General features: G+C 32.7%; 1 protein-coding gene across 1 annotated transcript in view; it reads right to left on the reverse strand.

Moving 5' to 3' along the window:
* Positions 1-25,873, reverse strand: part of LOC124359766 (transcription termination factor 2) — a 55,891-nt gene that overhangs the window by 6,314 nt on the left and 23,704 nt on the right. Inside the window, exons 8-14 of the mRNA XM_046812779.1 lie at positions 24,380-24,446; positions 20,152-20,358; positions 19,454-19,662; positions 17,277-17,368; positions 15,456-15,604; positions 11,009-11,209; positions 8,766-8,972 (exon numbers count right to left, since the gene is read on the reverse strand). Coding sequence (XP_046668735.1) covers positions 8,766-8,972; positions 11,009-11,209; positions 15,456-15,604; positions 17,277-17,368; positions 19,454-19,662; positions 20,152-20,358; positions 24,380-24,446 — 1,132 coding nt within the window. The remainder of the gene's footprint in view (positions 1-8,765; positions 8,973-11,008; positions 11,210-15,455; positions 15,605-17,276; positions 17,369-19,453; positions 19,663-20,151; positions 20,359-24,379; positions 24,447-25,873) is intronic.

Raw genomic sequence — 25,873 nt, forward strand, 5'->3', positions numbered from 1 at the left:
ATTTGACATAGAAACTTCCATAGCTTCAAAAAAAGGTAATGCTCTAATGATGACTCAAAATCTGTATAAATATTTACAATTTACGAGGGTAATTTGGAAAGTAAGGTCCGATTCGCGTTAACCAGACAAACAGTGAGCGAGCAGCGAAATGCGCGTGCGCCCACTCCCGGCATGCATTGCGTGCAGAACAACACCATTTGCAGTGAAATCGTTGTAGTCTGCTGTTGTCTGTGCCTTTTTAAAATGTTTAAACTATTGAACGTCCCGCTGACTGTAAAATACGGTTTTTGACAGCAAGGAACGTTTCAGCAGCGGATATTCATCGACAGATAAGTGAAGTGTACGGTCCAAATGCAATGAGTGACAGCAAAGTGCGGAAGTGGGTGAGAGCTTTTAAAGATGGACAGGAAAATGTCCATGACGAACCACGATCTGGTCGGCCGTCAGTGATCACCGAAGATTTGGTGAAAGCCGCCAATTAAAAAATTCGTGAAGATCGGCAATTCACTGTTTCTTCATTAGCAATAGAATTTCCAAACGTGAGTAGAACCACATTGTTTAAAATTGTTTCTGAAATTTTGTATTTTCGCAAATTGTGCTCACGTTGGGTTCCCAGGCTGCTTACTGAGGAACACAAAAAAAGAAGAATTGGTATTGCTCTTGAATTTTTTATCCAATATCATCAGAAATGTGATAACCTTTTAGACCACATTGTGACGGGTGACGAGACATGGGTTTCCCACATAACCCCAGAAACGAAACGCCAGTCGATGGAGTGGCGTCACTCGACGTCACCGGTTAAAGTGAAAATGAAACAAACATTGTCCACACGCATGGTTATGGTGACAGTGTTTTGGGATAGACGTGGGATATTACTAGTCGAGTTCATGGAGTGAGGAACAACAATAAATGCGGCCACTTATTGCAACACTCTGACTAACCTTAGACGAGCAATACAGAACAAGCGACATGGCCTATTGACAGCTGGAGTTCGTTACTGCATGACAATGCCAGACCCCACTCTGCCAACCAAACCCAAAATCTCATCAAATCGTTTGGTTGGAGACAGCTAGAACACCCGCCATACAGCCCAGACTCGATGCCAAGCGACTTCCACTTGTTTCGCTACCTAAAAGAATTCCTAGACGGGAAGCGCTTTGATACTGATGACGAGGTGAAACAAGCAGTACAAGACTGGTTATCGTCGCAGGTGGCCGACTTCTATGACACCGGCATTCAAAAACTTGTAGATCGTTATGACAAGTGTTTAAACAAAAGTGGAAATTATGTCGAAAAATAGTGATTGATGTCAGGAATCAAATAAACAAGTTTTTTTGAAAAAATCTGTTGTGGTTTTTTTTTAAATAAAAAAACAGACCTTACTTTCCGAATTAACCTCGTAATACAATTTAGTACTAACAACTTTTTAGTATACAGGAATTACAATAAGAATATTAACATTTATATGTGATTATTTCCAATTATTCTACCTATAATGATAGGTATGTTTGCTTTTTGAAAACAAAATAAGGATAGTTTGAACAATATATTTGATTCTATAATAATGTCAGATATTTCCTATTTGTTACTTTCTACTACATGCAAGCAGGTTTGTTGCCAATATGCAATTTTAGAATGATGCATGGTAACTTTAAACTAAAATTAATCAGGAAGTATAGTCAGTATAGCCATGGTTAGTCAAATGTTACATGATCATCAAAATGTGGGCACTGACTCCCAGCATGCCTTGAGCCAATGAGTCTGCTGACTGTGAAATACGTTCAGTTATTCAGTTTGATGGCAATTCTGTGATACCAAAAAATAATTTTAGCATTGTAAATTGATAAACAGACAAGTGAAGTGTACAGCTCCAATGCAACACACAGCTAAGTGCATAAAACATTTCAAGGAATGACAGGAAAATGTTCACGATGAATTGTGATCAAGTGAGACCATCAGTGTTTACAGAATATTTGGTCAATACCGTGGACTACAAAGTTTGTGAAGACCATTGATTCACAATTTCAACTTTAACATTGATATTTCTATATGTGAATAAATACAATTTTTGCAGAAAATTTGTCTGTGAAAATTTGTATTTTCATAAATTTGCTTACATTAGGTTCACAGACCACTTACTGAGGTATACCAATTGAATAGAATGGTTGGTTTCCTTGATTTTTTGGAGTAATATTTTAAGGAAGATGATAAACTTTTAAAGAACATTATTGCAGCGCACAAGATGTGTTTCTCACGTGAATCCAGAATCTACGAGTCAGTACACACACACACTGCCAGTCAAGGCAAGGGCAAGGAAACAATTTCAATACACAAGGTCATGGCAACTGTGTTTTGGAAAAGATCCTGTGATCTTGTTAGTTAAGTTTTACAGCAAGAGATAATAATAACTTCAGCCCCTTACTACACTACCCTGACTATATACAATATATAACAAGCAAAATGGACTTTTGACACCTAAGTTTTGTTACTACATAACAATGTCAAACCCCATTGTATTATTCAAATCCAAAATCTGATGAGATCTTTTGGCTGCGCTATACCAGTGAAAACATGGCTCAGAGCAATTCTGACATGTTCCAGTACCTAAATGAGTTCCTCAGCATAGCATAAGCATAAAGACCTCTATGACTTCAACATACAAAAGCTTACAGAACGTTATGACAAATGTTTAAACAAAATCTGAAACAATGTATAAAAATAGAGAAAAATATACAGAATTTAATAAAGATGTTGTTTGGAAAGTTTTGTGACAGTTCATAGGACAGTTTTATACGAAAAGATTTTACTTTTAACCCTTCATACGCCACTAATAAATCCATTAACTTTTCTACGAGGGCCATCCGGAAAGTAGTACCCGTTTGTGAAATAAAGACACAGAAGTAAATATTAACAAATATAAACATTTTTATTGAAAAGAGCATACCTTAAACTACTTCTCCACATAATCTCCAAGCAAATTTAAGCATTTGTCATAATGTGTGACGAGTTTTTGTATTCCAGCGTCATATTCCTCCGCCGCCAGCCGATTGAAATACGTAGTCACGCCTTCTTTAAGTTCTTCATCGCTGTCAAATCTTTTTCCCGCCAAAAACTCTTTAAGTTTTGTAAAGAGATGAAAATCTGAAGGGGCCAAGTCCGGGCTATACGGTGGATGGTTGAAAATTTCCCAAATTGAATTGCTGCAGGAGTTGTTGTGTTATCCCCGCTGCATGAGGCCTGGCATTGTCATGGAGGAAAATGACGCCATCAGACAATAGACCTCTCCGTCGATTTTGTATTGCCCGCCGTAATTTCTTTAATGTTTCACAATACGCATTAGCGTTAATAGTGTCTCCACGGGCCATAAAATCAATAAGCAGTACACCACGTCGATCCCAGAAAATGGTTGCCATAAGTTTCCTGGTGGACAGAACAGTCTTGAATTTTTTTGGTTTCTTTGGTGAATGAGTATGATGCCACTCCATTGACTGTCGTTTACTCTCAGGTGAAGCATAACAAACCCACATTTCATCACCAGTAACTATGCGATTCAAGAACGTGTCTGCTTCATCAGAATAACGTTCCAAAAATGTGAATGCAGCAGCCATACGCTTGGTTTTGTGCTCATCTGTAAGCATGCGAGGGACCCACTTTGCACAAATTTTTGAATAATGCAGATGGTCTTTGACAATTTCATGAACAATTGTTCGAGAAACATTAGGGAAATGTTCACAGATGTCATCAATTGTGACATGCCGATCGTTCCTCACGAATTCGTCTACTGACCTCAGCAGTTGATCTGTAATGACAGATGGTCTCCCTGAACCCTCATCGTCATGTGTGTTCCCCCTCCCCAAGTTGAAATTACGACACCAGCGCAGATCAGATGACTCTTCCATCACATTGTCTACATACACTTCCTTTAATTGGCGATGAATATCACAAGGTCGAACATTTCTTGCGTTGAGAAATTTTATTACAGCCCTCACTTCACAACTGGCGGCATTTTCAATTTTTTTAAACATTATGAACTGCCACAAAAACAACACAGGCAAAGCTAGCGTCATGGAACTTGTAACAGAGAAGGCAGACAAGCCACTGAAGCGATCTGACCTTGACCGGCGGCTACTCGCGTCGTCAGCGCCTCACGCGGCGGAAACGGGTACTACTTTCCGGATGGCCCTCGTTTAACACCAAGACAAGTAAAAAATGTTTTTCTTTAAGTTCAAAGCTAATTTTTATTATAACTAAATTATAAAAGATAAAAGCAAAAGAGTATAAAACAGGGCTATTGACTAAAAATTATTGTATTTATTGATAAAAATATTAAAGAACTATTTAAAAACGGATTATTTTAAATATAATTTAACTTCATTGTAAAATGTAATTAAATGAAAAATGTAATTAAGTTTTACTATAAAAGAAGATAAATATTTCGAACTAATCACACAATGAAGAATAATAACAAGATACGTGATCGTGACAACTAAGAATGCAGTAATATACGCCACGGATATGTTTGGTTATGGCTCTGTAGGAGACACAGAACTGAAGAGCAGGTGGTTGGAGTTAGACAAAGGGCACTCGTCTCTCCCTGTAGCAGAGTGAAGGTCGTTTATAAATACTTCTTTACCAACCGTGATAAGCGCACACAACGTGCACCGGGCATTTCAAAGGCCTTTTGTGAACTAAAAAACTCTCCAAGAGACATAATCTATAATATCAAATATAACTGTATTTGAAATTTTGTTCAAAGTCTACCATTCTAATATATCCATCTACGGTGTGGGAAATGTAAAAACAAACCAACTGTTTAAATGCTCAATGCTGTTTATGTAATTTGTGCACCACAACTTTGATTACAATTATTGCACCTCCTTATAAGTTACTTATTTCTAGCACAAAATGTATGTGTGTAAGATGAGCAGATCAGAAGCAAAGTGTGTATCCCCGAGTACTCTTCCATTGCACCTGGACAGGGCTGATGATGGCAATGTATGTTAGCTAGCAACTGTCACTATATCCTTGAGTATTGAGTGGGAGATGATAAGTGCACCCAATAATGCGAGTGCGAGATCATGGATGAAAATGTTAACTCATTTTGAACCGTCTGACACTAAAAGAGGTTCCACATTGAAGTTAATGATTGAAAATGTATAAGATCACATGTTTCTAACGTCATATCTACAATGACCTTTAGAACAACTTTATTTATGTCTACTGGCTAAATTTACCATTATTATGGGGATGCCAGATTTAAAAAAAGTAATTGAACTGGCAAGATTTAAAAGTATAGATACACAAATATTTTAAATCAACAAATTTTCAGTAAGATTTTTATTTTATATTTTTAATAAAATTTTGTTATGCAAGTATTACCTCACATACAATGCTATATTATATTAAGTATTGCTGTACTGGATGTAACAAAAATTTTTCATGGCATATGTTTTTGCTCTGCAATCAATCACTGTTCTTCTAACAAATTTCAATTTCCTATAGTACTGTAAAAAGAAAGTGCAAATTTTTATTGATACAAAATTGATTTAATATAGCACACATTTTTTTAATAAACCAAGAAACATGGACATGGATTTTACATATCGGATACATTAGATTACAGCTGTCAAGTTTGTATACAGTTTGAAATGTCATCTCACTTGAGAACAATGTATATTAAGCCATCTACAGCATACCTACAAAAAACTATGTATATTGTATATTCATATTATTACACAAAATTCCTTTCTGGAATTACTACTTGTACACACACATGTATACAAACAGTTACAAGGAACAACTAGAAATGCTTATTATCATTAAGATCACAAAACATTACTATTTGTTTAGAGGTTGTTACAAACACAAACATATGAAACCGAAAGCTAGCAGAAGTGATAATCTGTTAATGAAACCTCATTTAGTCATTCTTGTTTGTTTGACCTTATAAGGCCCACCTACCTGTCTGGTTAACCCTCCATCGGGCGCTTAAAATTAGAAACACCATCAGGCGCTCACGGAGGTTTCCTCCAGGTTGGCGAATAATGGATATCATAATCGTTTTAAACTGTTTTTAGTTTGTTTAAATATTCATACTGATTTAATTACAATGTAATATATTCATTTTTTAGAAATTTAATAAAAATTACACTCTTATGTAATGAATTTTCCAAATAAGAAAATTCAAAATCTTAAAAAAATGTTATTGTATAATAACAACATGATTAATTTTAAGGAATAATGCAATTAATTGTAAAAATGTTTAACCTTCTGTAAATATGTACGGAAATTAACTTAGTTTTTTAACTTCTTACAAAAACAACTTACTTCAATTCTTGAGATATTATACAATTGTAATGTCAATTATTGCTCTGAAATAAAAATTTATTCTTTACTAAAAATTTTTTTACACACTGCACAAAATTTCAAAACATTTTCCTTCTGGTTGTTATAGCGACAATGTTCACTCCATAATCATTACTGAAATGTTCCCTAGCACACTGGTACTGTACTAACAAGTCTCTCGTCTTCATTCTCCATTTCACAAAAATTCAAATAAAAATAAATATAAAAAGAAACCATCACAGGTCCCACACATTTAGGCGCACACGGATTATCTATATATATAAAAATGAATGTTTGTATGTTTGTCCTTTATGGAATCGTGAACTATTGGAACCGATCATGATGAAAATTTGTACGTATATGTATTTTTCCACGGAGAAGGTTTATAAGCTATGCCCATCCCTTTCCCGATTCAGGATTCCGCCCCACTGGTTACAGAAATACCCCATAAGAAATGCATTGCAGCAAACATATGTTAACGTCCTTTTCAAATTTTTAATCAGCTGTTCTTTGTAAACATATATTACACTTATAGTTTTAAAGCATAGAGTAAGCTTAAGAGAAACGACAAATTTTGTTTAAACTGTTTTTGCAATCACTGTTAAACATAGACTTTACTATCCAGATAATACAATTCAAATTTGACGTAAAAATTCACCTTTAACTGCAATATTTATTTAATATAAACCATGCTCATGCTTGATCAGAAGAGTAATGCAGATATCATAATTACTATCTTACGTTGGCTACAAATATAAAGAATGTTATAAAATCAACCTTAGTTGTTTTTTTTGACAGAAGTATGGTTCTCAAAACTCCGTGTGTACATATTCTCTCGATCGAGGACAACAAAGCAAGCTCAATCGTGGCATCGGAGATATAACTAATTTAATCTAAAATTTATTATAGTAAAAAAAAAATTTACTAAGTAATATAAGGACTTCGGTTCTTAAGATTTGCGTGCGAAGCCGTGGGTAACAGCTAGATAGAGGCAGGAATATGGTACATACCTTCATAATACGCCCAAGAGGCTCACGATGGAACGACTATCAATTATCTCAGCAATGTTTAGAATGTGATAGAAAAAGAATAAGTGAATATAGTGTACTGTTTTCAACGGGAAATTGCGAGTGCGAAGCCGCGGGCAACTTTTGCAAAAAAATTATTGAAATGCGCAGCAAAGCGCGCCGGGCCCGCTAGTTACAACATAAAAAACTAAACACAATAAGGCGCTCACGGTGATTTCGTCCAAGCACTACAAACACACCATCGGGCGCTCACGGAGGAATCGTCCAGTCACGCATGGAAGTAGACCTCATACTGACACATTTTGATAAATAAAAGCGGGAGGCTATTGTTTCGTTTCCCCGAAAGATGCTCGTGAAGTACACTGCGGGAAACGACTGCCGACATCAGAAAAGTAGTACTATTTTTAATAATAAAACATACACGGAGGAAAACTCCGTTTAGCGCCCGATGGAGGGTTAATAAAATAGTAAACCCACACTAGAAAAGATCTACCATCTTTAATCTCTGTGTATTTTACTCTGCCACATTAAATGTTACAATGGAGTAACATATACACACATTATGTTACTGCTTTTGTGTATTATAACATTACACACATTGATTTAAATCTTTCTTATACGAATTATAAATGCATAATTTAAGTCACTATAATTATTTATCAAATTAAATTACTTAAATCTGATTAGATAAACAAAATTCATCAACACAAATTTTAAAAAATGAATTGGATTGTAGAAAATCGCATTATTGATGAACTTTAATTAAAAACAGAAATTTTCAACGAATTGTTACAAAATTGTCCACCCAGAGGTCAAACATATCAGTAAAAACAAACAAGTTAAACTAACAGAGTAATAATTACAATTTCATCACTACGAATTACGCCGTGTAATTTTTCAGATGTAGTCCATTATCTCTGCCAACTCAAACTCGTAAGTAGTTGCTTAAAATGTTACACTAGTTTGTACTAAGACTTAAAATGTTTCACTTGTTTGTACTAAGGCTTAAAATGTTACACTTGTTTGTATTAAGACTAACATTATTTCCCCTTTTACATACCTAATCCCTTTTTCCATAGGAATTGCTATGAAAACTGTTTATGACATCTCATGACACTCAAAAGTCTAACTGCAGGCTAAGTTACATTGCACCATGAGCTACTTGCTTTAGAGATAGCCAAGTGGACTGAGGAACTGACATTTTGCTACTGGTTTGCCTTACCAATTTTTTTCTTAAGAATCACGGTACTAAAAAACTAACAAATCACTAACTGTAAAGCAGGCCTTTACACAAATATAAAATATCTATACAACTAATAAGTTATGATACAAGTTATTAAAATCTCTCTAAGCTGAGAATCACTAATTAGACAAACATCATGTTGTACTTACTCTTGGTCCATGTCCTTTTCTGTTAAACTTGTCAACAATTGCTGGCCGATCTTTCACTGGCACCGATCCCGTTAACATTACACATTTCACTTTCTTTGCTTGCAGCACACCATGTATCAAATCGAGAAGGGACACCCACTGAGATACAACTAATATCTTATCTTGACTTTCTAATATTTCTTCAAGTTTTTTAACAACAGTTCTCATCTGTGGAATACAACAAAGATAAGCGATAAACCAGATGTTCAATATGCATGTACACTACACAACCTGAATACAGGATAAATGATTATTCTGAATCCAGTTATTCAAAGTATGTTACAAGAATTAAGACTTAGTAAAGTATATATCATTATGCCATTAGCTTGCTTTCCATTAAGAATTTGATTGCATTCTAAGACTATTAATAGTGAATACAGACCCTGTCTACAGGTCCACTCACATTGTGTGTGCATGATGCCATTGCTCAGTTTTAGGTATCAATATCAACTGGAAGCAAGTTTTCAATGGCGGTCTGCCTTATCCAAAAAAAGGCTTGGTACAACCAGCTTCATATAATCCCATTTCTAGTGTATTTATTTTAATAGAAATCATTAATTCTATTAATTACTATTAGTTAACAGTTTGAGAAATTCATACTAAAATGAAGTGAAATTCATACTATCATGAAAACTTCTTGATTCTTGATTCTTGAAGTACATTCTTTAAACTATTAGCAATACTGCAAATATTAAACTCCTACTAAGAGTATTAATAAAAATTAACTCTGGAGTAGATTATGGGTAGATATCACTGTATTGCTCAACCCTGGTCCCTTTTCTTTGGTCTTTATTTAATATTTTTTTGACAGTGTGTACCCATACAAATGTTAATACGTTTCACTTTTCCTAAATGTCAACCACTTCAGGGAGAACATTTCTGTAATGAACTGTGCTACTGTAAAAGCATGTAGTTTTAAATGTTATGTTTTCTTATTTACAAGTTTCTAGGCTAAGCTACAAATTTGTTTTGAAGTTGACTTTTATGACAACTTGGTTGTTATTAGTGATAGGCAGATTCACACTTAATAATTTTATATTAGGATACAAAATATTACGAAAATACACCAGTTTGCCTTTACTATTATAACAACCTGTACAAATCCATGTGCGATAAATAACTTGATTTGATTCCAAAAAAGTCTGATACCAAAATTGAGGCCACAGTTCTTTTTTTACTAAAAATTGAATACGGTCCAATTCTAAAAAAGTTAAGTCTTTTATAGATAAGCCAAAACCAAAAATTAAATTTTTATTTGGGATTTGATACCAATTACAGTATAAATATTAACCAAGAATAATAACTAAATAGTAACTAAAGAATTTGCGAATGACAGGAAGGGCAGACTTACCTTTTTACCAGTTTAGAAGAATATTCCTATTATATGTCAGACAGACATTAAAAAGAATACCCTCATGAATAATAAGGGTAATATCCTTTTAGTCTGGTGATAAGTGCTCTTCCTATCATATCTAAATTCTCATGTCAAAACCTGGTGTGAATATAAATAATATAGAAATTGTGAACTATAAGCAAAATAATACTTATAAAACTGTAGTAATTTGGTTATCAACCTACGTTTTTTCATACAGAAAGTACAACAATAATACGTTTTAGAGATTGGTAATTTGCGTTCTTTAGGTAGTCCAACCACCAACACCTACTTGCTGATGATTTATTACTATTGCCAATAACCCCAGCATTTGTTTAGTATCACTGATTTGGTGCATATTAACTGTTTGTGCTACTTATTTGTCCCATGAGGTATGTCTGTAATGGAAAATTGTTATGTGTGTGACACATACAAATTAAACCGTTTTTTAGCAAGAAATTTAAAGTGCTACATATACTAGGTGAGTTGGAATCTCTTAAAAATATTTCTAAGGAAATTAATAATATAACAGACTTTTTCACAACTAAGATGTGTTTTTGTTGTTTTACTTCTTCAATTTAAAGACGAACCTGTAAATAATAAGCAAACATTTAATCTGATTATGATTAAATACCTGAGCTATGTATCTCCACTTATCCTCACAGGAGTTACTCTGTTATACTTTACATACAAGCATTATTAAATAGTGATGATAGAAGCTTTTCTGTTTGACCACGCTGTTGGGTTAGACACTTTCTCAGTCTACACTATTCCTGATTTTTAAAGTATTTAGGATGTACAATTTAAATTTATAAAATATTAGTTATCTCACCTTTGAGCTGAGCCTGTTATCAGCGTATAAAGGATTGTTATGAGACAAAGCATCTACTGCATTTTCTGTGCCTTTATTGTCTTCTACAGCTCGATTTTCTCCCAAGTTCAATGACATTCTTGTTAGTTTCTCCATCATGTCGAGATCAAGACCATCCCCATCTTCTATTCCGGCATTGGACACTTCATCTTTAGCCAGCATCTTGGTATATAGATAAAAAATTAGTATGTTCATTACATATTGTGCAATACAAATGTTTATGAGTGATATTTTAATTTTATTATAACTTAAAACTAACAATTTGATAGGGATAGGTTACATTTAATAAAAATCAATTGAAAATACAATAATTAAAAAAAAACCCTAAATATTGAACATTAATGCAATGAAAATGTTAAACAAGACAACTGAGTGACAACCCATAAGTGTCCAGAATATTGTTTTTCTGAGATTTTTATTTTTCTATTGTGACAAACTAGTCCTATAAACAACAAACATATGTTTAATTGCCCCATCATTTACTTACATGCTAAATTACGAGATGTCAACAAATGTGGGTAATGGGTAGAGATAAAGTAAATTAATAATGATAAAAAGTATTTATTTTAAGGTTGAGGACATTCAAATAAGCACAAGAAGTTGTAAAAACATTATGTGGAGAATAATTAATTATTAATTTTAGTATATTTTAATTTAGCACTGTTTTTCTAAATTATAAATATAATTGATTTAATTTACATCATTTATTTAGCGTTAGTCTGTAACAGACATTGATTTGAACACGTAGTAGCGTTTCATTGCATGAAGACAGAGAGAGAGAAAGCGGATCAGGCAATGCTTACCCCTACAGGAGCAATACCTAAAATAAACAGGTGTACCGACGCCACCGCTCAGTCCTTGTTCAGATGTCCAGCTTAATGTACCTGCTATAAGCGCAATTTCTCAACCCACCGCATTAGGCGGGTTTTATGGGTTCCCTCTCTTAATTTCAGTATAATTAAACCTCTCTTTATAATTTTTTAACATTATTACATCTCAAACCCCTTTTTCAACCCCTTCAAACAGTGATTGTGCAACTGTTATAAGCAACATAACTTCTGAAGACTTCCGCACGCGCCTACCACGGATGTTGTATGTGAACTGACAATGTGCGTTATTCCTTCGACAATTGTACTCTCAACTCCTGCTACATATCTTCAACCCCCTTGGGACACTCTCCTTGATGTGGACTCGGACTCAAACTACTGGTTGCAGAGTGATCTATGGTCCTCCAAAATAAGGTACTGTTAACCCATTTTAAATTATGCCCTATAATTGCATTGCTCTTATAATTCTTATTTAATATATTCGCCCTCACGAAACAAATTGGTCACGCCGGTCCGGATCATGCTTCAGTTCTATAGAAATACAGAATAATAATTTTTGTCTTTTAAATTAAGTAGCGCTGAACATTGGCACCGAAACGCACATGCTTGTTATTTCCTTCTCTTTCGTCCATTTTGACTGACGCTCAAGCCTCGTGGCAAACCCCTTAGATTGGACTGTTCCAACATTCCATCTTTCCCACCATTGAACTTTCTCTCTCAGTTCTGCTCTAATGTAAACAAATAAAAGCCATTGTTGATTGAATTTATTATTTTGTTATAATATTGACTGTAGTTAGATTATAAGCAATATTTATTTAGAAAGGATTTATAATTTATTGTTTTCTCTTGTTTTGATAACTTGTTTTGTACTAAGTGCTAATTATCTTTGTTTATGTGACTTAATTAAAAATTTATTATGCTAATGAATTAACATTCACTCTTTCAGAGTTAGTTAACTTTAATTGGAAATGGCTAATGTTTAAGGCTAATAAGCAAATTTCAACATGGTTTGGATAAAGATTCCCAGTCCTTATAGCGTAATCGATTTTATAATATATTCCCGTTTCTAGATTTATTCTTAGCCGCACAGCTGAGTGACTATTCCTAGGCCGTTTGTTTGTAAACAGTGTCTTGCTACACCTCACTAATAGTGGGATGATCTTTTAGATGAAGCTCCATATAAGGAGATAACATATAATATATTTGAATGTAAAAGGGCAAAATAAATTTGTTTCGTTGTGATTTTGTTTTATCACACAAGTAAGCCATTCTTTTTAAAGCACATAGACCTGAATTTAATTTTAATTATAATTCATCAATATGAGAGTTCCAATTCAAATTTTTGTCTATTGTTAGTCCTAAAAATGTTGTTTCACTTACTTCCTTGAGCAATTCAGTGTCTATAAATATAGAGGGTGTATTTTAGTTCATGATTGCTTAGTTGAAAATGATGATTTTTTTAAACATTTATTTTCAGGTTATGAGAATTTAAAAATTGATGAATATTGGATAATTTGATCATTGCTAACAATTCAATGTCTTCCTGGGAATTGCCTTACATTTTTATATTTGCATCATCTGCATACAAACATATGTGATTTTGAGAAATGGCAGATAAGACAGTTTGGGACTCCTTTAATGTAGCACAGGAAGAGGGCCAAGTATTGATCCATGTGGAACTACTACAGCACAATGCTGTACTGGCGACATTACTGAAGTGATCCAACTTTCCTGAATCTGAGTTAGTTCCACAAGTTGTAATCTAATGCACAGGTATGATGTAAATCATTTTAATGTTAAACCATTTATCACCATACTCTGAACCTTTAACAAGAGAGTATAATGTGACACACTATCGAATGCTTTTGATAGGTCCATAAAAATACCAATCACTTTTTCATGCCCATCTACTGAATCAATTATAGATTCAATGAATTGAATAGCAGCAGTGTTTGTAGACCTATTGTTGCAAAAACCATGATGGACATCATCAAATAAATTGTTCTTATCTATGTATGAAAGTAATCCATTATGCATGGCCCGTTTGTAAATTTTCGATATGGTTATTACAATTGAAATTAACAACCTCCTAACCAAGAAACGGTGTGGATTTCTCAAGGGGAAGTCAACTGTTAGTTCCATTACAAGCTTGGTTGATTTTATTACAGATCAATTAGAAGAAAACAACAATGTCTCTGCTGTTTTGCTAGACTACAGCAAAGCATTTGACTGTTTATGACATAAATTGATATTGGATAAACTGGCTGCACAAGGATTTCAAGGCGGGACTAGAGATTGGGTCTCCAGCTATCTAGTAGTACGTAGACAAATCGTTGGAAGTTCAGACAACAAACAGCAGTAGGAACAGTATTGTCAGATCCAAGCCATTACCAATGAAAAAGAGGTGTGTCTCAGGGTTCAGTCCTGGGTCCTTTCATGTATGTGCTTTTTACAAATGATTTTCCGTCTTTATGACAGAACTGTGGAGACAATAATGTATGCAGACAATACCACCTTGCTTTTTAAGAATGAAAATGCTCAAAGTCTCATTTGTGAAAATATGCACACAATACGGCACTCCATTACTGCCTCCATAATGAGAATTAGCTATAAAACCACTGAAGACAACACAAATCAATTTAGTCGCAAACATGAAAAAAAAAACAAAAAATGTATCTTCAAAAAACATCTCTGCAGAACAGCAAACTAAATTTCTGAGTTCAATAATAGATGCTGACCTTTCCTGGACCGCTGATGTTGATGTACTAAGAAACGTATTTCTGGAATCTATGTGGTTCGTAGAATGAAATGGATAGGAGAGCTGGTGACAGCAAAGACCATCATCATACCTTGATGGAATCTCACATCAGATATGGCTTGATTATGTGAGGAGGAACCTCTGAACACAATCTCAAAAGAATACTTGTCCTTCAGAAAAAGTCATAAGAGAAATTTCCAGCCTCATCCCAATGGAAAACTGTAGAGAGGCTTACAAAACTCTCAAAATCTTGACAGTTACGGCTCTTTATATGCATGCAGTGGTTATGCATATTGATCAACTGGAACTGCCAAGAGGTTAGGACATCCATGCCTATAACACTCAAAGAGCTACTAAATCCCAACTTCCTCCTCATCATACTACTAAATGTACCAAAAAGCCATCTTATGTAAGACGGAAAATCTAAAACTCACAGAGAACATGAAACGCCTACAAGAAACAACACTTCGAAGACAACTATACAACTGACTTGTAGACAACAACCAGTCTACATGATTGAAAAGTTCTTTGCTATTTGATTGCAATCTTGACACCATTCGATTTCTTGAAGATTTTGTAAATAAAGATTTGGTGATTCTGATTTTGTGACTCCGTTTTTCTTGTCAGTATTACAGTAAACCTATAAACATTGTATTGAAAAATTATGAACATACTTACTACAAATAATTAGTTTATCTGCAATGGAGTTCTACTGTACATGCACACATATTTGAAACAATAAAAACTGCATATTCTTTATACCTTAGACTAGGACTTTATATACACACAGTACTACTTGTTTACTATTGCTAGAAGAACTTACCTTCTTGATCAGAGCTGGGTGGCAACAAAACTGTCTTAGTCTTAGCAAAAGTACCAAGATATCAGTGCTTTTCACATCATTGATTTCCTTCAGTTGCTTGTGCAGTCTAGCCAGCTCTGGGTGCTTCTCAAAGGGGTTTTCAGCAGTTTCTATAAATCAAATTATTGCCATAAATATGTACTCATTATTTAAATTTTATTTTCCCACTAAAATTATTATCTACCTATAACTTAAGTTAAATGAAAGTATGAATGAGTGCAATATCATATTATTATCATTGTGTTTATAGATAATATTGATATAATAAAATAATGCCCAAAAACGTTTCTTGTTCAACTGAAAAGTAGCTCACAATATTATTAATTTTGAGAATAGAAAATTAATAGTGTTGATAGTTATTTTTTCACTTACTTTACTCCTTTACACTGACATACCTTCTATACAGTAGTCATCCTTTTTGGTGAAAACCACTGAAACTCGTAATACAAGCACGTTTGATATATTTAAGAATATCAGCTTACAAATTGTTCATATACATTGATTGATAGTCAAATAATTGCATTTTAAACTACGAGTGCCTTAATACTCTTTGGAACAGTTATATTTACTTTGGTTTAATGTATTTATTAGACATAGGCATTACCGCCGTTCCAATAATTATTCTAATTTATTGTAACAACCACTGTGCTGATTAGGTTGATATTTGTCATGTTTATTTTATTTTTGGAAGAATATTTCATGTGTATTACTAATGTTTAAAATACAAAATTAATAAATGAGGGCGAGATTATATCACTAGAGTTTGTGAAAATACTAAATGTAATAGGAATGAATGTTGTGGATAAGGAACTCAGTGGCAAATTCAAATATTGTAATGTGCTAGATTATTGAACATAGTCTATTTATATGTGTTTTTATGCTCTAAATATTTTTTACTTGGCCACTTCTTCTCGTTAAAATAAAGCTTTGTTATGATTTTTCTTGTTATATGGACAGAAAATTGTTTATATGTACACATATATTTTATGATAATTAATACGGTTTTTATATTTATAATGTACTTTTATTGGACAAAACATTGAAGGAGTCCGTTAAATTTGTTGTAAAAATTGTAACCCAAATTATGTAAATCCTAGCAATATGCTTTGAAATTGCCTTGTCTCATTTGGCAGGTACTTATTAAAAATTTGATGGGATGGAAAAGACTAAAAGTAAAAAAATAAAAGCAGGATCTTTTTAAATAAATGGAATACACATTAAAACACTATGCATATATGAGATTAAATGGATATGTAGTCTATATTGATTTGTTTGTTTTGTAAACATTTTTTTTTCTTGAAGGGTTGAGATTATTTTTTAAATTAGATTAGATTTTTTATTTGATCTTTTTTAAGCTGCATTCTAATGAGCAGAGTTAATACAGTACAAGGTCAGTGGTACTAATAAAATATGCTGTGGTGCAGATGTCATCTCATTCGAAGACAACATTATACAATATAGCCTTTCTTCAGAGTTTTCACATACTTATGTACTCATACTTTGTAATATTTTAATTACATTTGAAAATGTTAGTTACATTGAAACACCTTGAGGTTTTATACCACATAAACTTTGGTGAGTAAAATAAACCACCGGAGATGCCAGGGCTGTGCAATCAATCAGTTTTGTAGGTACCAGCACTCATCTTATCCTATTTTTTCCCTTATGTTTCTATGTAAGTTCTTGGGAATGTAAAATATCTGCTTCAGTAATTATAAAGCTTGGAGTGCAACATGTGAAGAAGTATGGATTTCACATCCTGCTAAACTTAATTTTACTCACGTAGATATCGGCTGGGTTTTGACGAAACAGCTACACCAGTCAAAGCATTTTCTTTTTCAGCTTTTTGGTGAAGAAACTGAGAGAACAACTCCCTAAAAACAAATAGCAATTTGTCACAGACATTTGTATTTTGTTCATACTCTAACTGTAATAAAGTACCTCTTGTTACTTTCCAATCTTGTATGTACAATCTTAAAAATAAGAATGAATTGCTAAATGTGTTGCCAAGCACTAAATTTAAGAACTTCTGGACCAATTGGGTTAATTCTTTTGTTACATTTGTTAGAGTCTAAAGAAGGTTTTTAAGAAGAGAAAAATTGGTATATTTTATCAAAATATTTTAGAAATTTAAAAAATAATGATAATATTTACAAAACATAATCCAAATTTAACCTACAGTACAAGCTGTTTACACTTTCAGGAGAAGTTTACCAAAGAATCATAAACATTTGTTGACATTTATATTTTAGAAAATAATAAACATACAGTTCTTGATTTTTAATGTAATGCAGATTGCAAAGATAATATTATTGTCTCCAGTATATTATAATGAATTTAAACTATTAATACAAGATTAAAACACTGTCATATAAACCCACCTTAATGATCAAAGTTGTCAATTTTTGCACATAAGGTACTCAAAATTGTAATATTACATTTTAAAGATTTCTTATAAGAAAGAACAGGAGAATGGGCACGAACATGCCTTTAAAACCATTCTTTTTCAAACTGCAGCCCAAAAAATGACAAGATTTCTAATCGTTCAAAACTGAATGAACCAATGAACTTAGTTTCACAGATTTTTTCACTCTTCTCGTTAAACCAGAAGCAAAATATAAGCAACAGAAGGTACATGTTTTTTTACCAAAGTAATCTTTTTAAGCTTACATATGTATATATTTTCCTTATTGAGGTAAAAAAAATCCAAATCAATGATAGCAGCAGATGTATCATAGACCTGGAAGTACAAGTTAGTTTCCAAAATGTATATGTATGTATCTTCATGATTGGGGTAACAATACAAACTTAACTATGGAATCATACGTAAATTAGACCGGAATTACATTAAAATTATTGTAAGGCAGATAAAACATTCCGCTCACTACTTATTTTGAGAGCTTACAACACAAAATGATAAAACGAGTTATTACAAGATTCAATAACCATGAATATAACATAGCATTTATTAGGTTTTGTTTTGTCTGACCAAACAAAGCTTATAAGGAAATCCTGGGAATACCAATAGCTGGTTTTACCATTGTATCTCTTATTGGTTACCAGTTTAGTATGTGAGACACATTCAGTCCACTTTGGTACAGTAACTGAATTGAATGTGAGCGCCTGCAGTGGACCAGGAGTCAGCACTTTTTGCTACAATAAATAAATACACAATACATATGTATGTATTTACCTATTTATATCACGCAATAAACAATACGTATGTATGTATTTACCTGTTTATATCACGTAATAAACAATACGTATGTATGTATTTACCTATTTATATCACGTAATAAACAATACGTATGTATGTATTTACCTATTTATATCACGTAATAAACAATACGTATGTATGTATTTACCTATTTATATCACATAATAACCATTAGTAGATAGAGACAGAGTTGCATCCATATAATACATAAGTACCTTGATGTATAGCTACAAAACATTATTAATTGTGATGTTCTAGATGGCTGGATTGTTGTATTTTATAGTATATTCTGAACAGTAGTGAACGAAACATTCATTTTCAATTTGTTCAGTGAAGACATATGTTTTTGTAATTCAATCTCCATCCATAAACAGTTGCTATAAAAATATTTGTATCTGCTTTATATATTATTTCACTACATATATATTACAAACTAAATGTAATGTAGACTTCTAAGAAACATTAAAAATCTTTCTTTGTTATTTTAGTTAATTAATCGCAAATTCCGATCATACACTTCTTGATTCTCATGCACAATAGAAATGCAGTTATAGCCCATGATGATGATATACATGTTACAACAATATTAAATTGCTAAATTATGATAAAAATAAAATATTTGGTTATTTCTATTATGTATGGGATAATAATAAACCAACTTAAAACTTAAATACTGTTAATTTAACATCACAAACAGTTTTTTTTTTTTTTAATATATCATTAGACTGGAGGTAAAACATACTTAGAAAAGTTAAGTAGTTTCTCATAAGCCTCTTGTTCATCTTCATCCAGATTTATAAAGATGGTATCAAACTTTTTCTCTGTTAAGGATTTAAGTTCTCCCTTCTCCTGCAGACCTTCCTTCGTCCTGCGAAGCATCAGTGTCTTTGTGAGGGTGTTGAGCCGCTGCAGGCCAGCAGAGTTGCGGTTGTCAACCCACTTTTTCCACACCTTTGCAAAACATGCAGATGTTAAAAATGCATTTCGCATGTTAAATTATGTACTCAGAATAAAATACAGGCTAACATATTCAACTGAATCTAGTAAAAATATGGTTTAAAACTTTAGTTCAGGGTTTTCAGGACTTTCAGATCAACTCTTTGAGTGCCTCAGTATCTACATAGTAGATGATACAAAATATGCATAAATTACCAGTGTTTACCCAGTCGACAATCCATATTTTATTAATATTTCACACAATACGATTCTGTTGCGATTGACTGTTCATGGCAGTCTACGAGTATAAGACTATCGACTTAAAATACAAAAGTACTTATAAAACTATCACTCGGAAGAAAGGGGGGGGGACTGAAAAAATTTCACTTCTGCCTGCATAATTTCTAAAAAAATTAATTGAGGTGTAGACTTGAAATTTAGCACAGAGGTTCATTTCTATTATATCGATATATTTGATATACATATAGTAATTTTGACACTTACAGCTATATCATCAAAAGGTTTGCAGCGAATAAACCTCAACAGTGCCTGCAGGTCCAACTCTTTGTTGTGGATAGGTGTTCCAGTAAGTGCCCACCGACTCTTGGCCCTCAACTGGAACACGGCTTTTGCAGTCTGAGTTTTAGAGTTCCTTATCTGGTGAGCTTCATCCAATATGATTCTTCTCCATCGGATTTGAAACAAAGGACTCTGAAAATTATAAATTATAACTCAGCAACAGAATAGTTAAGAAAATAAATAATAATCTTATTTAAAATTTAAAACTCTTTTTTTACACATTTAAATTTTCAAGTGGAAGACATAACAGAGAGGTAAGGTACATAAATTATTCAAGTCTTGCAACAGAAACTACAGAAATCTTTAACTCAAACTATAATTAAATGCAATACAAACGAGAAAGAAAAATCCTTTATCCTTTATGAACATAACATATGGCTAGCCATTTTTCTTGATGAAAAAAAGCAGAAACAACAGTACACGCATTCTCTTTAAAGTAAAGAATTAAAATTGCCACACCTTATAGTACTAGAAAAGAGGCTGGGTAATTTGGCATAGTCAGTTTACAGCTATAAAACAACTACGGGCAGACAGAATTGATTCTGCATAAAATACTCAAGCCTTGGGAGATAATGAGTAACAACAATTCCCCTATCTCTATAAGCAGGAAAGTATACAACATGGAAAACCACTAGTTTAGCATTTCACTGCAAGATGCTTAATCTCAATAAGCTCTCATAACCAGAAATCTCTGCACGTTAACCAAAGTATTACAAGGAAACCACAACCAAAGTACATAATAAACTTTGCACCCGACAAAAAAAGTTATATTGTGCTAAAAGCACAGATACATATCCAATACACCTACTCATCAGAAATATTTGAAAAAACCACTCACAATATGCATGACCCGCTGACAGGTTATGGACACATGAACTAGTTTTTGAAGAAAGAATAGAGCTGAACTTGACACAACTGATGAGCTTAAGAATCAGTCGATATACTCTTAGGAAAGTATGACATTCAGAGCATTAAGTCAAGACTATAGGAGTAAACAACAGGGAGGAAAGTTAGTTGTAAGGTCACAACACTTGCAGGTTGTCCTTTGAAAAGCTTCCCTGTAGGCTTATTCCATACTGAATGTGTGATTCGGAAATTCTGTGATATGAAGTATTTTGGTGGTTGCTGGTCCAATAGCCTTCATTCTTTTCAGGGCCTATAGGACTGGTCCAAGTTCTGTGCAGAATGTATCAATGTGCTGGTTCCCAAGAAAGATCAACTTATAGTCACCTTTATTCATCTCATGCACAACTGTACATTTAATAATGTCAGTTTAGTTACAACTCATTACATTAACTTACATTTTAAAACACTTATTTAATTATTCTCTTCTCTACTACATAAATAAAATTTATTTTGTGAGTAAAATTATCCATTTATTAGATACTCTTTAAACAGGATTCTAATCTGGTATATTCGTATCAGTATAGCTTTAGGATGAACTGTTCTACTACCTTAACTTTAGACTCTGTTGTTACTATTATCCTAAAGAAGTTTGAGAATGATGACATCTCTGGAATGACATTTATTGATTTGTGTAAAGTTTTTGACAGTTTGTCTCATAGTATTCTAAATAAAAAATTGACATACTTTGGTATTAAAGGGAATGAATGAATTGTAACTTTTAGATTTTCACAAGTATGACACAATGTTGTAAATTAATCAATTTATAATCAAACTTGAAAACTAACAACCTGTGTGTGCCTCAAATATCAGTTACTGAGCATTTTTTATTTTTGGTTTATGTTATTTACTTAAGCAGTAAGTGAAGTTAGTAACTATTTTATATGCGGATGACAAGTCTCATTAGCTCTCACAAGATATAGAAAAATATTATCAACTAACCTTAATTGTGGTTTGATGTAAATAAATAGGTAATTAATGTAAAACAAAACTGAAACTCTATTTTTTTATTTTAATAACAATATTAATATTGAATTTAACAAAGAAAATAATTTAGATAAATTATTACTTATCTCCTTAAATTATTGTACACTGAAATGGGATGTTCATGTAGCAAATCTGTGTATAAGACTCCAGAAATTCTATATGCTTAATAAAACTTAAAGGTTGTGTTACACAAAATTTGCTGATCACATCTTATTTTAAGAATACTTCCGTTCTTTATTAACATATGGTATTAGACTGTGTGGTAGAGAAAGATTTTATTTGGCAGAAAGGGACTATAAGATTGATTTGTTGCATTAAAACTAAAAACTCGCGTAGAGAAATCTCTAAAAACTTAATAATCTAACACATAAAAGCACCGTATATTTATTCTAATTTAGTTTATAAAGAAAATGAAGTTAAATGTTTAGATGAACTCCAATATATTCATAAAATGCAATCAATAGATTAAACTTGAATACTCGTAAAATATGATTAAGCAAGACAAAATTAACTCATACATATATTTGAATACTTTCTTTAATAAATTGGCTCTTTCTGGAGTTTAAATCAAATTAAATTAAACGTTCAAAAGAAAAGTTGAATTTTTAACATAACTTCATTTTGAAAAATATTGAAATTAGAAACTTTAAGGGCATTGCAGTTCCTTCCTTAACTCAAACACTAACCCAATGGTAGTTAATTTTGGAACGCATGTAACAGGGTGTTTTGACCATTACAGATTTTACCATGTGCGTGCTATTGAGCAATTTATTTAAAAATAAAATGCTATCTAATATTAGTATAGATCAAAATTCTGTTATCATGAACATCTTACTCTTATTAATGGGTTTCACGAATGCATTAATTTACTAACGGTGTGTGCCACAGCGTAGTTACATGAAATTACAATTTTCATGATGATGAAATAAAATTTATAAAATAATATTTAAGGAATGATACTGAAGAATATTCTGAGAGAAATCTTACAAGATGTGAGTAAATTACCGCAGTGCATGTCATAGCAGAAATGAATAAGCGGAAAATAACAAATACGAGTATAAATAATATATTGCTTGCAGTTTGTTCAAAATTTCTACATATATGTTCATGCAAGTGCAGTGAGTCTACTGAGCTTATTCACAGGTGACTGCTGATTGGCATTTCGCAAATTATCGATCACGAAATTGTAACTTCTTTATACTTAGTGTATAAACCCGTAGATAGGTACCCAGATAACACATTACCATGCTTTCCTAAATATTTTGCTTGCAGTTTCTATGTTTATGCAATGCCACGTGTTTGTTGCATCTATACATGGATGTCAGCGGCTAATTTTTGTTGACTTCACAATTTTTGTAGTTGCATAAATATTTTCTCTACAAAATCACTGGAATGTTTTTTAAAATTCTTGCTTTAAATAAGTGATAAAAATTAAGCCCATTATTTTAAGATTAAAAGCATATATTCTCAAAACCCATATTATAATCTATCAAATTAAAGTATAAAATAGGGGATTTGACTTTCTTCTTAAAAGTAAAGTCCTATTTCTCTGAACCCCTGCAAATCCTTTTACAACATAGTGGCACTCTTGGAGTATTTTTTTTATATTATCACAAAGGTTTAGGAATTACAGAAATTGGATTGGTAGTGATTTGGTTTAAGGATTAGCCCATCACTAATACACTCTATATGCATGTCTCACCTGAAGTTTTTATCAATGCCAAAACCCATGAATATGGTTTATTTAGTTTGGTCATTATGACCAATACTCATTTCAATATAAGAATTTATATTTTGTGTTGTGTGAAGTGACATTATGTCAGTTTTTCCCAGATGTGCGAGATTCAATTCCTTATCTTCTAAAAGTTCAAAATATCGATACAGCACTTAACTTCGAACTAGAAATTTCCAGTACTCGCACACTTGTACAATGTAAGTATCAATCAAATTCTTTTTAAATTACAAAAGTTCTGTGTGTATATAAATTCCTAAATCAATATCTAATTGTGCAGATAAAATGAGATTTGAATCATCGGAACAAATACATATTTGATTTCTTACATGTTCAAGATTACTGCAAAGTTTTGGCATATATTTATATAGCATATGAATAATAAAGTCATTAGTCATTATTTGTTTACATATAATACGTTTTAAATGCACATAGTACATAATATGGATGTATTATCCAACAAATACAATACAAACTAAAATAATTAAAACTAAAGTACATTTTGTATACACATAAAGGTTCATAATTTACCTGTACATTTTCTGCATCTCGAGCTATTATGCTGTAAGTAGTAACAACGACATCTGAAGCCGCTAGCCTGTAAAGGAAAGTGTATGAGATAAAATAATAGTATTATATTAACATTTAGTATACAAATAGTATAATTAAATTTTTATTTTTATTTAAAGTATACCATGTAATTGGTATAAGTATATAAGATCTCCCTAGCTGTGCTATAGCAGCACAGAGATGGACAGGCAAATGGATGGACTGCCCTTTCACTTTTTGACCCTAAAATCAATAAGTCCTAAGTCTCTAAGACCTTTCTATCAAAAGCAGGGTTCCCACTCAATCTTAACCATCAAATTCACAACTCTTTCACGGTTTTATGGTACAAAAACAGTAATTTCATGGTCTATAGTTTCTATAAACATTACGAATTTAAATAGAAAAAGATGGTGGATTTACAAGGAGTTTAGTAGCCAGATTTTTTATTTCATATTTTCAAAATTTAAACTTAGCCCATTTACGACCGTTGTTCCAAAAATGGAACATTAAAATAATAATTTCCCAAAAACGGAATTTCCCTCAGAGAAGGGAATTTTTTTCCCTAAAGTGTTGTGTTGGCTATATTGTAGCAGGTTTTGAAACAGCGGACGCATACATAACTGATTTCTGTTGTCTGTCTTCTTCCACATGTGATCACTTATTTTCACCATGTCATCAAGTGAAACGTAAGTATATAACTACATAATTGTTTTGTGTAATTATATGAGATTGGTTTTATTTATGTTTTATAGAGGCTTTGAAACATTATATGTACTAATTTTAGTCAAATGTTTACTAGTGCCAGTTTTAGGTTATAGTAAACTCTAGCGTTCCAATAATGGAACAGCGGTCACGAGGGGGCACGTGTACATAAAATGTAAAGTTTCGGTTCTCTTTGTGTTTTTATAAACATTACACTTTTTTATCTTATCAATATCATGCCTATTTATCACTAGGTGATATATAAACAAGTAGGCCTAGGCTTCTACTAGTTTTTCTTTGCATTGTTTTTTTACCAACTAATTTCATTTATTTCTTTACAAGAAATTTATACGTACTGAACTTTTTAGGTATTCCTTGGCTGAAAATCTGAACCTTATTGAGTCCGACAGCCACGTGTTGAGCGCCAGAGTGTATATCAACCCACCAACAAACGTAAACGACTCAGATGAGGAAAGCGGCGAAGAAGATGAGGTGGACCTAAATCGGCTAACAAGACACCAGCTTCTAGCCGATGATGAAGCAAGAGTAACTTTGGTGAACGAGAATGAGGTAACCTCTGAAGTAATTTCCATTAGTGAAGCAGTTACAAATCAGGCCATAGCACCCTCTGACAATGCAGCTCGTTCGCCTGTCAACAGTCCTGATTCTACACCGTCTGCAAATAGTTCTGTTACTTCAGTAAATCAAGCACTTGAATCTGAAAAGCCTCCTACAAAAAAGAAAAAGCCAAATGAACGCAGATGGGAAAAAAAA

Source organism: Homalodisca vitripennis, chromosome 1 (assembly GCF_021130785.1).
Source record: "Homalodisca vitripennis isolate AUS2020 chromosome 1, UT_GWSS_2.1, whole genome shotgun sequence".
In the NCBI taxonomy this organism is placed as follows: domain Eukaryota; kingdom Metazoa; phylum Arthropoda; class Insecta; order Hemiptera; family Cicadellidae; genus Homalodisca; species Homalodisca vitripennis.